This window comes from Colobus angolensis, unplaced genomic scaffold (assembly GCF_000951035.1).
Source record: "Colobus angolensis palliatus isolate OR3802 unplaced genomic scaffold, Cang.pa_1.0 Scaffold67, whole genome shotgun sequence".
NCBI lineage: Eukaryota > Metazoa > Chordata > Mammalia > Primates > Cercopithecidae > Colobus > Colobus angolensis.
Genome location: NW_012120376.1, coordinates 1,684,550 through 1,698,212, shown reverse-complemented (window position 1 = coordinate 1,698,212; position 13,663 = coordinate 1,684,550). Strand labels below are relative to the sequence as shown.

At 36.7% G+C, this 13,663-nt stretch overlaps 1 protein-coding gene across 1 annotated transcript in view; it reads right to left on the bottom strand.

Moving 5' to 3' along the window:
- The window catches only part of FAM19A2 (family with sequence similarity 19 (chemokine (C-C motif)-like), member A2), a 522,282-nt gene that overhangs the window by 38,260 nt on the left and 470,359 nt on the right, over window positions 1–13,663 (bottom strand). Inside the window, exons 3-4 of the mRNA XM_011925968.1 lie at window positions 9,647–9,799; window positions 8,413–8,537 (exon numbers count right to left, since the gene is read on the bottom strand). Coding sequence (XP_011781358.1) covers window positions 8,413–8,537; window positions 9,647–9,799 — 278 coding nt within the window. The remainder of the gene's footprint in view (window positions 1–8,412; window positions 8,538–9,646; window positions 9,800–13,663) is intronic.

Below are 13,663 nucleotides of genomic sequence, written 5' to 3'. Positions count from 1 at the left end.
GGTTTAAAATATTACTCTTTTTATGAGACAGTCTCATTCTATTGTCTAGGCTAGAGTTCAGTGGCACAATCATGGCTTATTGCAGCTTCAACCTCCTGGGCTTAAGCAATTCTCCTGCCTCAGCCCTCCAAGTAGCTGGGGGTACAGGTGAATGCCATCACATCTGCCTAATTATTTTTTTATATAGACTGGGTCTCACTATGTCGCCCATGTTGGTCTTTAACTCCTGGCCTCAAGCAATCTTCCCAAAGTGCTGTAAAGACAGGCATGAGTCACTGCACCTAGCCTAAAAATGTTACTTTTACTAATGCTACTTCATGGACACCTAGTTTAGTGTCCTATCTACCTTGAACTGAATATCTAATTAAAGAAAAAGATTACCTTAATATATTAATCCATTTCTGTCCACATCTCTTTAAAACTTAACATTATTATAGTGATTACATGCTTCCTTAAGTGTTTTCACATCTCCATATCATTTGAGAATTTAAAGATTATTTAATATAAATATCACTTATTCAGTTTCTGAATTTCTCATTTCTATAGAAAAAAAAGTCTACCTACTCTTCTTAAGAAATATCAAATTTAAGGTGTTATACCATATTTAGTTTTTCATTAAGTTAAATGACCTAAATTTAGTGGATATTAATGTAAAACATAAAACATGCTCTTCCCACAGTTCTCTCCATCTCACATAATGGCAAATTCCTCATTCTATTTGTTCAGGACAAAAGTTTAAGTCAGTTGTGATATTACTCATGTGGCCTTTCTAACTGTAATTCTACCAGTTGCCCTAGTTCACTCCACTCCAGCCACAAGCATCATTTCTACCCCTTTAATATGATTTGCCCAGCAAAGCTCTCATCTCAGGTACTTTTACTTCTTCCCTCTGCCTGGATAGCTTGTCCTCCATTGAGCCATTAGCTCATCTCCTCACCTCCGAAGACTTCAATCAACTATGCAAACTGCCTTGCTCAGCAACACTCCCCACTTCCCTCCCCTGCTTAATTTTCTTCCCATGACATCTATCAACATCCAACATACTACATATTTACTTATTTTGGGGTTTTTTTGGTATCCTCCCATGTGGTATGCAGAATTCCAAATATATAATCCCGAGATTTTCATCCCTTGATTATTCAAACAAACACTAATCTAAACACTGCTATAAAGAGATTCTGCAGATGTAATTACGGTTGCTAATCAGCTGATGTTAAAGGAGGGAGATTACCCTGGACTATCTAGGTGGACCCAATGTAATCATCTGAGACCCCAAAAGGCAGAGAAAGCCAAAAGAGCCCACCAGAGAAATGCAGTGGAAGAGGAAGAAAGGCAACAGATGGGGGAAGGGGAAGTCAAAGAGCTTCAGAGCATGAGACAGACTCAACATGCTATATTGCTGGTTTGAGGTGAAGGAGGAAATATGATTAGAATGACAGGCATCCTGAAGAAGGCCAGAGAGCCTCCTGATGATGGCTACCTTGGAAATGTGGTTTAGTTGTGTCCCCACCCAAAATCTCACCTTGAATTGTAATCCCCATAATCCCCACTTGTCAAGGGTGGGGCCAGGTTGAGGTAATTGGATCATGAGGGTAGTTTCCCCCATGCTGTTCTCATGATAGTGAGTGAGTCTCATGAGATCTGATGGTCTAACAAGCATCTGGCATTTTTCTTGCTTGCACTCACTCCGTCTTGCCGCCCTGTGAAAAAGGTACCTGCTTTTCCTTTGTCTTGTGTCATGATTGTAAGTTTCCTGAGGTCTCCCCAGCAATGTGGAACTGTGAGTCAATCAAACCTCCTCCTTTATAAATTGCCCAGTCTCTGGTATTTCTTCATAGCAGTGTGAGAATGAACTAATACACAAGGAAACAGTCACCTCAGTCCTACATTTGCAAAGAAATGAATTCTAACAATAACCTGAATGAGCTTGGAAGTGGATTCTCCCCAAAGCCTCCGGAAAGAAACAAAGCCTTGCTGTGAAAAGGTGAAACACATCCCTTAACTTCAGTCTTGTGAAACCCAGAGCAGAGATCCACCTGAGCTACACTGTGCCTGGACATCTGACCTAAAGATAATTACTGGATATTGTATTAAGTCACTCAATTTGTGGTAATTTGCTATGGCAGCAATAAAAAAAATGAATATACCCTATTAGAATACAGGCCTGATGAAGGCAGGGATTCTCATCCAGTTTGTTTTGTTTTGTTTTCAGTGCTCTGACCAGAATTTAGAATAGAATCTGACAATAGGAGGCAATAAAGACTTTTTGAATATAGCATACATATTCTTTCCCACAAAATCTGTATCTCACAAAGTCTTTTGAATTTTTAGCCCAAAAATGTTGCATAAAAATATTTAAAATTAAAATGTGAAAGGTAAGTTGTTTTGAAAGCTCTTCATTCATACTTTCTTTCTCTTCAAGTTAGCAGCGGCTATCAGTTCTGTGAATTAGACCACAGGAAATAGTCAAATACCACTTCCTAAAGCAGTGTTTTTCAATCTACAGGTGGCAACACATAAGCAGGTGATAAAAGCAATTTATGAAGTTGAGATCATGGGAAGGAAGGAAAAGAGGAAGGCAGGGAGGGAGGGAGGGAAGAAAATAAAATCAAAATATTATAATGCAACTTTAATTTTAATGTAGCATGTATGAGTGTGTGTATGCATGTTGTGTGTGTGGTGGATCACTATGTAAGATGTATTTCTTACTGTGAGGTCCATTAAAACAATTAGAAAAACCCTAAAGGTCATTACAGTCTGTGTTGTGGACCAGAAAGTAATTTAGGGCCTGATTGGAAGTGAGATGAAGACAAATGAATGGGGGTGTGTCTGTTATGAAAGAGCTGATCAAGAAAGAACCACACTATTCTAAACCTGTACTTAAATTTGCAAGGCAAGAGAGAGCATTACGATTGAAGAATTTACACAAATTGCACCACCTTAAGGTAAGGAAATGAACTTTTTTCCTCTTGCTGTGTACATCATTTTCTATGGGTCTGAACTAGTGCCCCTGGACACTGTTTAGATCCACCAGCAGAGCAGAGTCACTGAGCTTTGGTATGAAATCCAGTAGCATATGGAAGAGTACAACCAGATGCTTTAATCAGGAAAGCATCACAAGATGCTACTTCTTTTCCTCCCTTACAGTGAAAGGATTAAAAGCCTAATACTCATCTATCTTCTGAGATTTTCAGTTATTACTGTCATTTAAATGTACCTGGAAAAGAAGTTAGAAATTTTCTTGTCACATGGAACCCAAGAATAAACCTTGGTTAGAGAAACTTGAAATTGAATCTAGTACAACATCCTCATTCTTATGTTATTCTATTATTGTTACAATATTACTCTTAACTTATATTTACCATTGATTCCAATGTTTGTTGGCAATAGACTGCATACAGGTAAAGGAAAGAATAATGTGGCTGGGTGTGGTGGCTCACACCTGTAATCTCAGCACTTTGGGAGTCCGAGGTGGGCATATCACTTGAGGCCAGGAGTTAGAGACCAGCCTGACCAGCATAGCAAAACCTCGTCGCTACTAAAAATATATATATAAAAAACAAAAAATAAAACAAAACAAAAAAAAAACAAAAAAAAACTGGGTGCGGTGGGGATGCCAGTAATTCTAGCTACTTGGGAGGCTAAGGCATGAGAATCGCTTGAACCCAAGAGGCGGAGGTTGCAGTGAGCTAAGACTGTGCCACTGCACTCCAGCCTGAGCAACAGAGTAAGAAAGAGTCTGTCTCAAAAAAAAGGAGAAAAAAGAAAAGAATAATGCAACTGTACACTACTCAGTCCTCCATTCAATGGCATACTCCTTGTGGGCTGGAATCAAGCCATGCATCTCTACATTCTCTTTAATATCTACTATGGTTGGCTAAATTGAGTAAGATAATACCTGCACGTACTCAGCAGTGTGCCCAGAACACAATAAGAGCTAAGCAAATGCTTCTATATTTGCTTTTGTTGTTTTACTGTAATATGAGTACTATTAGTATAGAATGTGCAGCATAGAAAATTCTTAATATATTTTGATTTTCATTGCATTATACAATAAGATAATATCATAATGCATACATTTAAAATCAATTTATATTTGAAGAAACATTAAAAAATTAGAGATCTTTTCTGCTTAAGCCACTTTAAATAAGTGCATAAAGTGAAAGATTTCAATTAGTTAAAAATTAGCCAGAAAATTTCTTCTTAAGTATAAGAAAAGTCAATAGACCTGGGATATCGGATTCATAAAGGCAATCTTTCTAAAAACAATGTAAAGTTTTATATAATATGAAGTTAGGTAAGAGACCAAATTTCTCTAACCTGATCCTTAGGTAAGACTCAACATTAAAAACTACAGTGACCACTGTATTTTGTAGCTTGGTGTCCATACCATTAGGCAAAGACTGTAAATCCTAAAAACAGAATATTATTTCCTTTAGATTTTCCACAAAGAAAGAATATCAAAACACCCACACACACAAACAAAGAATCACAGTCTGTTTTTTTCTGATGATTTCAACCATATTAAAGATTTTCTTTTCTTATATTTTACAAGCTCTACAGCACCTTTCCCCCCCTGTTACTTTTGTGTTGTATAATTAGCATATACTTATGCACTCTTTCACACTGGAGAGATGATTATTTTATTAATGACCCTTTGAAAAGTTCTTTGTTATTTATATTTGAAAGTAAGTTTGAAATCAAGAAGCTTGTATGACTTTTCCTTTCCTTCTGTTTGACTTAGGAGATCTTAAAAGTAATAAAAGAGATGGTTATAGATGTCACAGAAAGCCATAAGTTTTCCACCTTTAGAATGAGGGATGGGGTTTGGGAAACAACTGTTGCATCTTCCACTTTTTCCAAATTAAATGCTTGGGTATGTGAAGAACAGGTATGCAACAAAACACTCAAGTTCCAAAAACGACTCCCTATTCTTTACCTTTTCCCCCTTTTAGCACCAATAGGACATGGGTCAGAACCAAAAAGCTTCCAGAGTCCAATACAAAAACAGAAGAAGACTGTAATTCACATTTGTAGTAAGTAAAACGTAGGCTCAAAATTAGTCTTAAGTGGAAAAATCACTCAGACCCTGATTTGTAGTCAGTTCGGGAAGGTGCCACTCATCTTTGCTGTGGCCATGCAAGCCTTATTACTGTTTCTGGCTGACTGCTATTTATTTAACAGGCTTACCCAAGCACTCCAGATTGGCTATGGGCCATTATAAGGGAGAATGTACATTATTGCAAATTTTAATTATTTCTCAAGCCATTTTGCTTGCAGTGATAATCCCGTAAGACCAACATATCTTGCGTAAGCAAAGCAAATAGCTTTTGGCTAAGACAGCTCTTGAGTTACTTTGTAACCTATTCCTACATAACTTCTGGCCTTTCCAATTGTAGCTGGGACCGGCCAAATCAGGAGTTCAATGGCTTTTTCGCTCATGGTGATCACAACCACATTATTGAAAACAGGCATAAGGACAGTAATATCAATGATTAAAATAATGACTCAAATTTGTTTTCAAAAAAAGTGCTATTTATGCATGGTGGAAACACTTCTGCTATCTGCCTCTATTCAACATTTCCTCTATCCAAGACTTCCACTGTGGGCAAAGTAACACATGCCTAGAGCTATTTTAAGAATTTTTCTTATCTCCTCCACTTTTTGCACTATTTCAGTGGAGATGGCCAAGCAGTAATAGCCTGATGACCTTGAAAATTTTTTGCTTCATTTGCAGCATCAGGGAAATTTGCCCAAATTGTTTTGTGGGCTAAACTTAATTGCACATTTTTGCCTTTCTATTTGGAATGCCATGGTGTTCCTTTGGTTGAAAATGTCTAAGTAGCTCCATTTTCACAAGTAACATTTTTCTTGTGAAGGAAAAAAAAAGATAAGAATTTATTTTGGTTGTACTCAAGAAGCTTCTTCTTTCAAGTCTTTCTCTCTCTTCTTACATGTGATGATTTTTCTTTTCAAAATTGGAGTCACAGACTCTTAGAAATGGAGGGGATCTTAAAAGAAACTAAATGTAAACACTTACTATTGCATGAATACCCTCTATAATGTCTTAAATAAGGTCCTCCATTACCAGCTAGCTATTCTTTGGGGCAAAAGAGATGAAAGAAAAATAGAAAGTGCTATCCTCTATATAGAGGATAATGTCTTACAACTAAAACAAATTATAGGATGTAGATGTGATTTTCCCTACTCATGAGTTCTCAGTCTCTCATCCACCTTGTTTCATTGCATTTGAAAGAATTTGTGACGTAGACACTCCATTTTAAATTTGAGTCATTGAGAATATGGTCAACAGGCCAAAAGGGAGTGAAACAGCACTTCCAATATTTTTTCTTTTTTTTCTTTCTTTTTTTTTGAGATGGAGTCTCGCCCAGGCTGGAGTGCAGTGGCACGATCTCGGCTCACTGCAAGCTCTGCCTCCCGGGTTCACGCCATTCTCCTGCCTCAGCCTCCCAAGTAGCTGGGACTACAGGCGCCTGCCGCCACGCCCGGCTTTTTTTTTTTTTTTTTTTTTTTTTGCATTTTTAGTAGAGATGGGGTTTCACTGTGTTAGCTAGGCTGGTCTCGATCTCTTGACCTCATGATCCATCCGCCTCGGCCTCCCAAAGTGCTGGGATTACAGGCGTGAGTCACCGCACCCGGCCCCCAATTTTTTTTTCTGTGAGAATTTAGACTGCATGGTCTTGACCTTTTCATTTCAGTGATCCAGAAAGTTAGAAATGGTTTTAAAAGTCGACCTCATAAGAAAAGAACTATAGGATACTTTTACCACTATTGCTTAAGAATAAGTTAAATTATTAGTACAAAGTACAGGTTAAAAGATTGGGTTTTGGGATGGAACTATGTATTTTGAAACCTGGCTTCCTAATTAATTAGCTATATGTCCTTGGGAAGTTACCCAACCTTTGGAAGTTTTCCTTACTCATCTGTAAAATGAGATAATAATATTATCTTCTTCACTGGGCTATTAGGAAGATTAAGTGAGCTAATTCATGTAAAGCATTTTGTTCAGTGTATGGCATATGTTTTAAGTATACAATACATAATAGCTTCCCCTTGTTCACTGAAGTAATGAAAACAAAGAATTTGGTTGTCAAGAGCTCACAATTTTAAAAATTTGTTTCAGAATCTCAAAACGTTAATGAATTTCCTTAAGCCCTGTTTTTGGACTGAGAATTAATAGTGCTAGGGAAAATATTTTCATGGTATAAACAGCTTATAAGGAAAATTTACATTGCCAGAATGTTTTTAACAAATTAATACAGATGATATCATGTGCTAGCTCACTGAATAATATAATTATCCTAACTAATTGATCATGCATTCCGATGGGTTTTGGAAAGGTGTGACACTTAGCTAACAGGTTAGAGTTAAGAATAATTTCATGAAATATGTTTTTATTCATGCCATTTGAAACTTAGTCACTTCTGTGTATGTCTGATCAGTCAATGTATTAAATACATTATTTGGCAGACTAAATTACATATCTAGATGAGATTATAAAATAAGCCCATATGTCCAGACAAGGTTTAAAAGTCTGCTATATCAAATAGTATTATAAATTAGCCAGTCTCTACTTTTATTTTACTTTTTATAAAACATCAATTTATACCAATTTTCTGTTCTATTCTTCAAATATTTAACTTGAATTTTTAGTATGCTTTTCCTAAAAGCAAAACAAAACAAAACCTTCCTTTACTAATTCTATAAAGAAACAAATTTATATTTTGCCAGTCTGGAATACCCATGTGGCGAATTAGGAAATCTACAAAGCTATTTTTCAGTTCTCTACCATCACCCAGAGGTCAGTAATTACGAAGCTGAAATATATCAGTGTCTTAAGAATATTCTTTCTGTATTGATCTTGAGAATCTGAAATTCTTCCTAGTAGCCCATTACAATAATTGTAAACCTTAACCATTAGAAAACTATTTAACGATTCAGAAATCAGGGAGATCAAAATAATTACTTTCATAAAACTAAAAGAATCTCAGTTAAAAACTGTATTAAAAGTAATATATAAAATAATGTTTTCAGAATTTGTTTAGATTACTATACATTAGAAAAATAAAGGATTGGGGTCACCCTCCCAGAATTTAACATGCATCCTCCGTAGGGAAAGGAGGTTCACATTACCCTCATTTTTTTATGAAGGAACAGACAGTGTTTATTGATCAGATAATATGACAGTTGATGGTAATCTATGGAAGATGTTGTTCTGAGTGAAATAAAAATGCTTTATGAAGAAAAGAACTAAGAAAAAAATAGGGAAAACATACTTTGCAAAGCTATAGTCTTCCATTCTACAATTGTCACTTAAATTGGTTACTGCACACGCTCTGTTCTCTATTAATTCAGAGATCTTCTGTTTTTCCAAGCTGGCTGTCCACTCACCCTAGTTGTTTTGACTTTATTCCCAGAGGAACAGCTCCATCCTTTCCGATCCGGAAGAACTTTACATTCTTCTCCCTCTAGACATGGCTGCATATGGCACCACCATTTCTGTTCCACTATTGAAGCTATAAGAGAGAAAAAAACATTGACTCAATGTTTTCTTCTTGGGACTGTTATTTCTCTTGTGCATCTTTAAAGAGAAACAAAAGCCACTGATTTTTCCTACCAGTGGGAATACTGGTATTTGAGGTATGCCTCTCTTTTTGTTCAAAAAGACAAAACCTTTCAAGATTTTCTAACTAAAATAATTTAAAATTTTTTTATGTTATTGTAATGAGAACACTTAACACGAGATCTATCCACTTAATAAAATTTTAAGTGTAGAATGCAGTATAGTTAACTATAGATACAATATGACAGGATTTTTCATGTGAAAATAGACTTCATGAAAGCTAACATAGTGAAAATAAACTATGCAAATGTGTATAAAAACATATAAGAAAATGAACCTGTGACCAGTTTAGAGTCAATGCTTTATAATCAATATAATATTCCCATGAATAAGATGATTATCAGGAGGGTGTTTATCACAGTTATCATGATTTTTTTTAACTGTGTGCTATAACCTCGTCACAAACAATATATTATAGTAATATGAGCACTTCACAAATTACTATTTATGGTAACATCAATTAAATAAAAGCATATAAAGATTTATGTTCTACTATAATTCGGTGAACTCTCAAGGGAAAAAACTAATATGTTATTACATCATCATAAAAGTTGATATTTTGTGTGAATTCTATCCACAACTAAATATTCACTCATATACATGGTGCTTTTTTTTTTTAATTCTTAAGAACATCCATGGGTTTAAGAACCCATAATATTAAATCATCCATTTTCATCTTTCCTTTTCCAATTAATTTACACATACTCAACCTCCCACCATCCACCAAGAAATCAACATTTCATGGTATCAATATCAGATGCACATAAATTTAATGAAGCCTCATTATAATGCCTTTTGTAACAGAACTGCATAATATTTTAGACCTTCTTCCACAGGATTTTAGATTTCAAAATGCCACCCAAATATTCCAGTTTCAACTTATTATGCTATTTGTAGTATGTTCACCCAGGACTGATCCCCCATTGAGAGCGTTATAGTGGGGTTCCAGTTCTAAGCCATCCTTGGCTGTGCTGTCACAATAAGGAAAGGAAGAAGTCGCACCATCCACACATGATGGAGCAGCTCGCGTGGTGCCTGCCACCTGCCCGGGGAAGCAGGAGCACTTGACCGTTTGTGACCGTTCTTCTATCTTGTTCTTATTACAGCATCTGTGGAGTGCCACCACCTCACAAGTTCCCGTTTTAACATGGTGAGCTGCACAAACAAAAACAAAAGATAAGACAACATTGAGAAAGCTTTGGACACTTCCCCCCACCCTTCTTTTTAATTAGCAGTACATTAAATATAGCTCTATAAGGGGTCCACCATGCATGAAACGAGAAATACAATGATGCTAACTCCATAATGCAGATCTGATTTCTTTTCTAAATGTGGTAGGAACATTTCTGTCAGTGAATGCTTGGTAAAACAGGAACAATTAGTGACTACATTAGAATAAGCTGTTAAAAGTCTGATATAGAGGCAATATGTGCCGTCATCAAAAACATATTTATTCGCATATGACTTTTTAATGCCTTTTTGTTGAATGTGTTAAAGTAAAATAAACCTCTGGCCGAGGTACCCTGCAATGGGACTGAGGCCAGCCCCATTCTCAAAGCGGGTGATTGCTGATAAAGCTTGTGTTATTCTAGGGGACAGTATGAGGACTAGGCGGGAAGTAAAGGCAGACGATGGGCACCCACATCCTCAGTATTCTTCTGCTCAATTTCCCTAAAAATGAACAAATGCAGTGTTCTTGAAATTGCCACCATCTTTCTGGAAGATCCAGCCAGTCCCAGAACCCAGAGTCATTCCTTTCAATTTCACCTGAGTGGGCAACTGCCACCAAATGGTACGATGAACTTGGATAATTCATATCTGCCAGCCAATTGCCTGTAAACCCAGGCCAATAAGCTGTCAGGCTTCCATACTCATTTTGTCAACCTTGAACAAGGCCACTGAGTGTGTTGGGTTAATGAAAATTTTGGACCCCACTCATTATTTTATGTTAAGATTCTAGTTTGTCTTCATTATTTTTTTTCAGCATTACTTCTTCAAAGAGTAATCTGACTGTGAAAAGATAAAACAAAACTTTTGCCTGCTAAAATTAAAAACAGCTTAAAATCAAACATTTGTTAAAAGATTATGCTTTCAGTAATTTTAAAAAAGTAACTCTTATAAAAACAGAAATTACAATGGAAAAGCAGGAGACCTTAAGTTGTTTAATGGCATAAACAGATGGAGATCCATTGCAAATGAGATCAGAACATCATGCATTTATATTAATCTTCCCATTGAAGATGAGTGAAACCAGTGTGCAGTAACTCAGGCTAAGTAGCTTGCTCAGAATTTTTTTTTATTTTTATTTTTTGGTGATAATACAAACTATACTCTCCAAATTGTTCTTTTTTTATATGCATGATTTTTTTTTATTATACTTTAAGTTCTAGGGTACATGTGCACAATGTGCAGGTTTATAACATATGGACACATGTGCGGTGTTGGTGTGCTGCACCCATTAACTCATTTACATTAGGTATATCTCCCAATGCTATCCCTCCCCCTCCCACCACCCCACAACAGGCCCTGGGGTGTGATGTTCCCCTTCCTGTGTCCAAGTGTTCTCATTGTTCAATTCCCACCTATGAGTCAGAACATGCAGTATTTGGGTTTTTGTCCTTGCAATAGTTTGCTCAGAATGATGGTTTCCTGCTTCATCTATGTCCCTACAAAGGATATGAACTCATCCTTTTTTAATGGCTGCATAGTATTCCATGGTGTATATGTGCCACATTTTCTTAATTCAGTCTATCATTGATGGACATTTGGGTTGGTTCCAAGCCTTTGCTATTGTGAATAGTGCCACAATAAACATACGTGTGCATGTGTCTTTACAGCAGCATGATTTAAAATTCTTTGGGTATATACCCAGTAATGGGATTGCTGGGTCAAATGGTATTTCTAGTTCTAGATCCTTGAGGAATCGTCACACTGTCTTCCACAATGGTTGAACTAGTTTACAGTCCCAACAGTGTAAAAGTGTTCCTATTTCTCCACATCCTCTCCAGCACCGGTTGTTTCCTGACTTTTTAATGATTGCCATTCTAACCGGTGTGAGATGGTATCATTTACATTTTTCTGATGGCCAGTGATGATGAGCATTTTTTCATGTGTCTGTTGGCTGCATAAATGTCTTCTTGTGAGAAGTGTCTGTTCATATCCTTTGCCCACTTTTTAATGGGGTTGCTTTCTTGATTTTTTCTTGTAAATTTGTTTGAGATCTTTGTAGATTCTGGATATTAGCCCTTTGTCAGATGAGTAGATTGCAAAAGTTTTCTCCCATTCTGTAGGTTGCCTGTTCACTCTGATGGTAGTTTCTTTTGCTGTGCAGAAGCTCTTTAGTTTAATTAGATCCCATTTGTCAATTTTGGTTTTTGTTGCCATTGCATTTGGTGTTTAGGCATGAAGTCCTTGAACATGCCTGTGTCCTGAACGGTATTGCCTAGGTTTTCTTCTAGAGTTTTTGTGGTTTCAGATATAACATTTATATCTTTAATCCATCTTGAATTAGTTTTTGTATAAGGTGTAAGGAAGCAATCCAGTTTTAGCTTTCTAAATGTGGCTAGCCAGTTTTCCCAGCACTATTTATTAAATAGGGAATCCTTTCCCCATTTATTGTTTTTGTCTGGTTTATCAAAGATTAGGTGGCTGTAGATGTGTGGTATTATTTCTGAGGGCTCTGTTCTGTTCCACTGGTCTATATCTCTGTTTTGGTACCAGTACAATGCTGTTATGATTACTGTAGCCTTGTAGTTTGGTTGAAGTCAGGTAGTGTTATACCTCCAGCTTTGTTCTTTTGACTTAGGATTATCTTGGTAATGACAGAGAATGCCAAAAAGATACTCCTTGAGAAGAGCAACTCCAAGACACATAATTGTCAGATTCACCAAAATTGAAATGAAGGAAAAAATGTTAAGGGCAGCCAGAGAGAAAGGTCGGGTTACCCACAAAAGGAAACCCATCAGACTAACAGCAGATCTCTTGGGAGAAACTCTACAAGCCAGAAGACAGTGGGGGCCAATATTCAACATTTTTAAAGAAAAGAATTTTCAACCCAGAATTTGATATCCAGCCAAACTAAGCTTCATACGTGAAGGAGAAATAAAGTCCTTTACAGACAAGCAAATGCTGAGATTTTGTCAACACCAGGCCTGCCCTACAAGAGATCCTGAAGGAAACACTAAACATGGAAAGGAACAACCAGTACCAGCCATGGTAAAAACATGCCAAATTGTAAAGACTATCGATGCTAGGAAGAAATTGCATCAACTAACGAGCAAAATAACCAGCTAACATCATAATGACAAGATCAAATTCCCGCATAACAATATTAACCTTAAATGGAAAAGGGCTAAATAGTCCAATTAAAAGACACAGACTGGCAAGTTGGATAAAGAGTCAAGACCTATCAGTGTGCTGTATTCTCATATGCAGAGACCCATCTCACGTACAGAGACACACATAGGCTCAAAATAAAGGGATGGAGGAAGATCTACCAAGCAAATGGAAAACAAAAAGAAGCAGGGGTTGCAATCCTAGTCTCTGATAAAACAGACTTTAAACCAACAAAGATCAAAAGAGACAAAGAAGGCCATTGCATAATGGTAAAGGAATCAATTCAACAAGAAGAGCTAACAATCCTAAATATATACGCACCCAATACAGGAGCACCCAGATTCATAAAGCAAGTCTTTACAGACCTACAAAGAGACTTAGACTCCCACACAATAATAATGGGAGACTTTAACACCCCACTGTCAACATTAGACACAACAACGAGATAGAAAGTTAACAAGGATATACAGGAATTGAACTCAGCTCTGCACCAAGCAGACCTAATAGACATCTACAGAACTCTCCACCCCAAATCAACAGAATATACATGCTTCTCAGCACCACATCGCACTTATCCCAAAATTGACAACATAGTTGGAAGTAAAGTACTCCTCAGCAAATGTAAAAGAACAGAAATTATAACAAACTGTCTCTCAGACCACAGTGCAATCAAACTAGAACTCA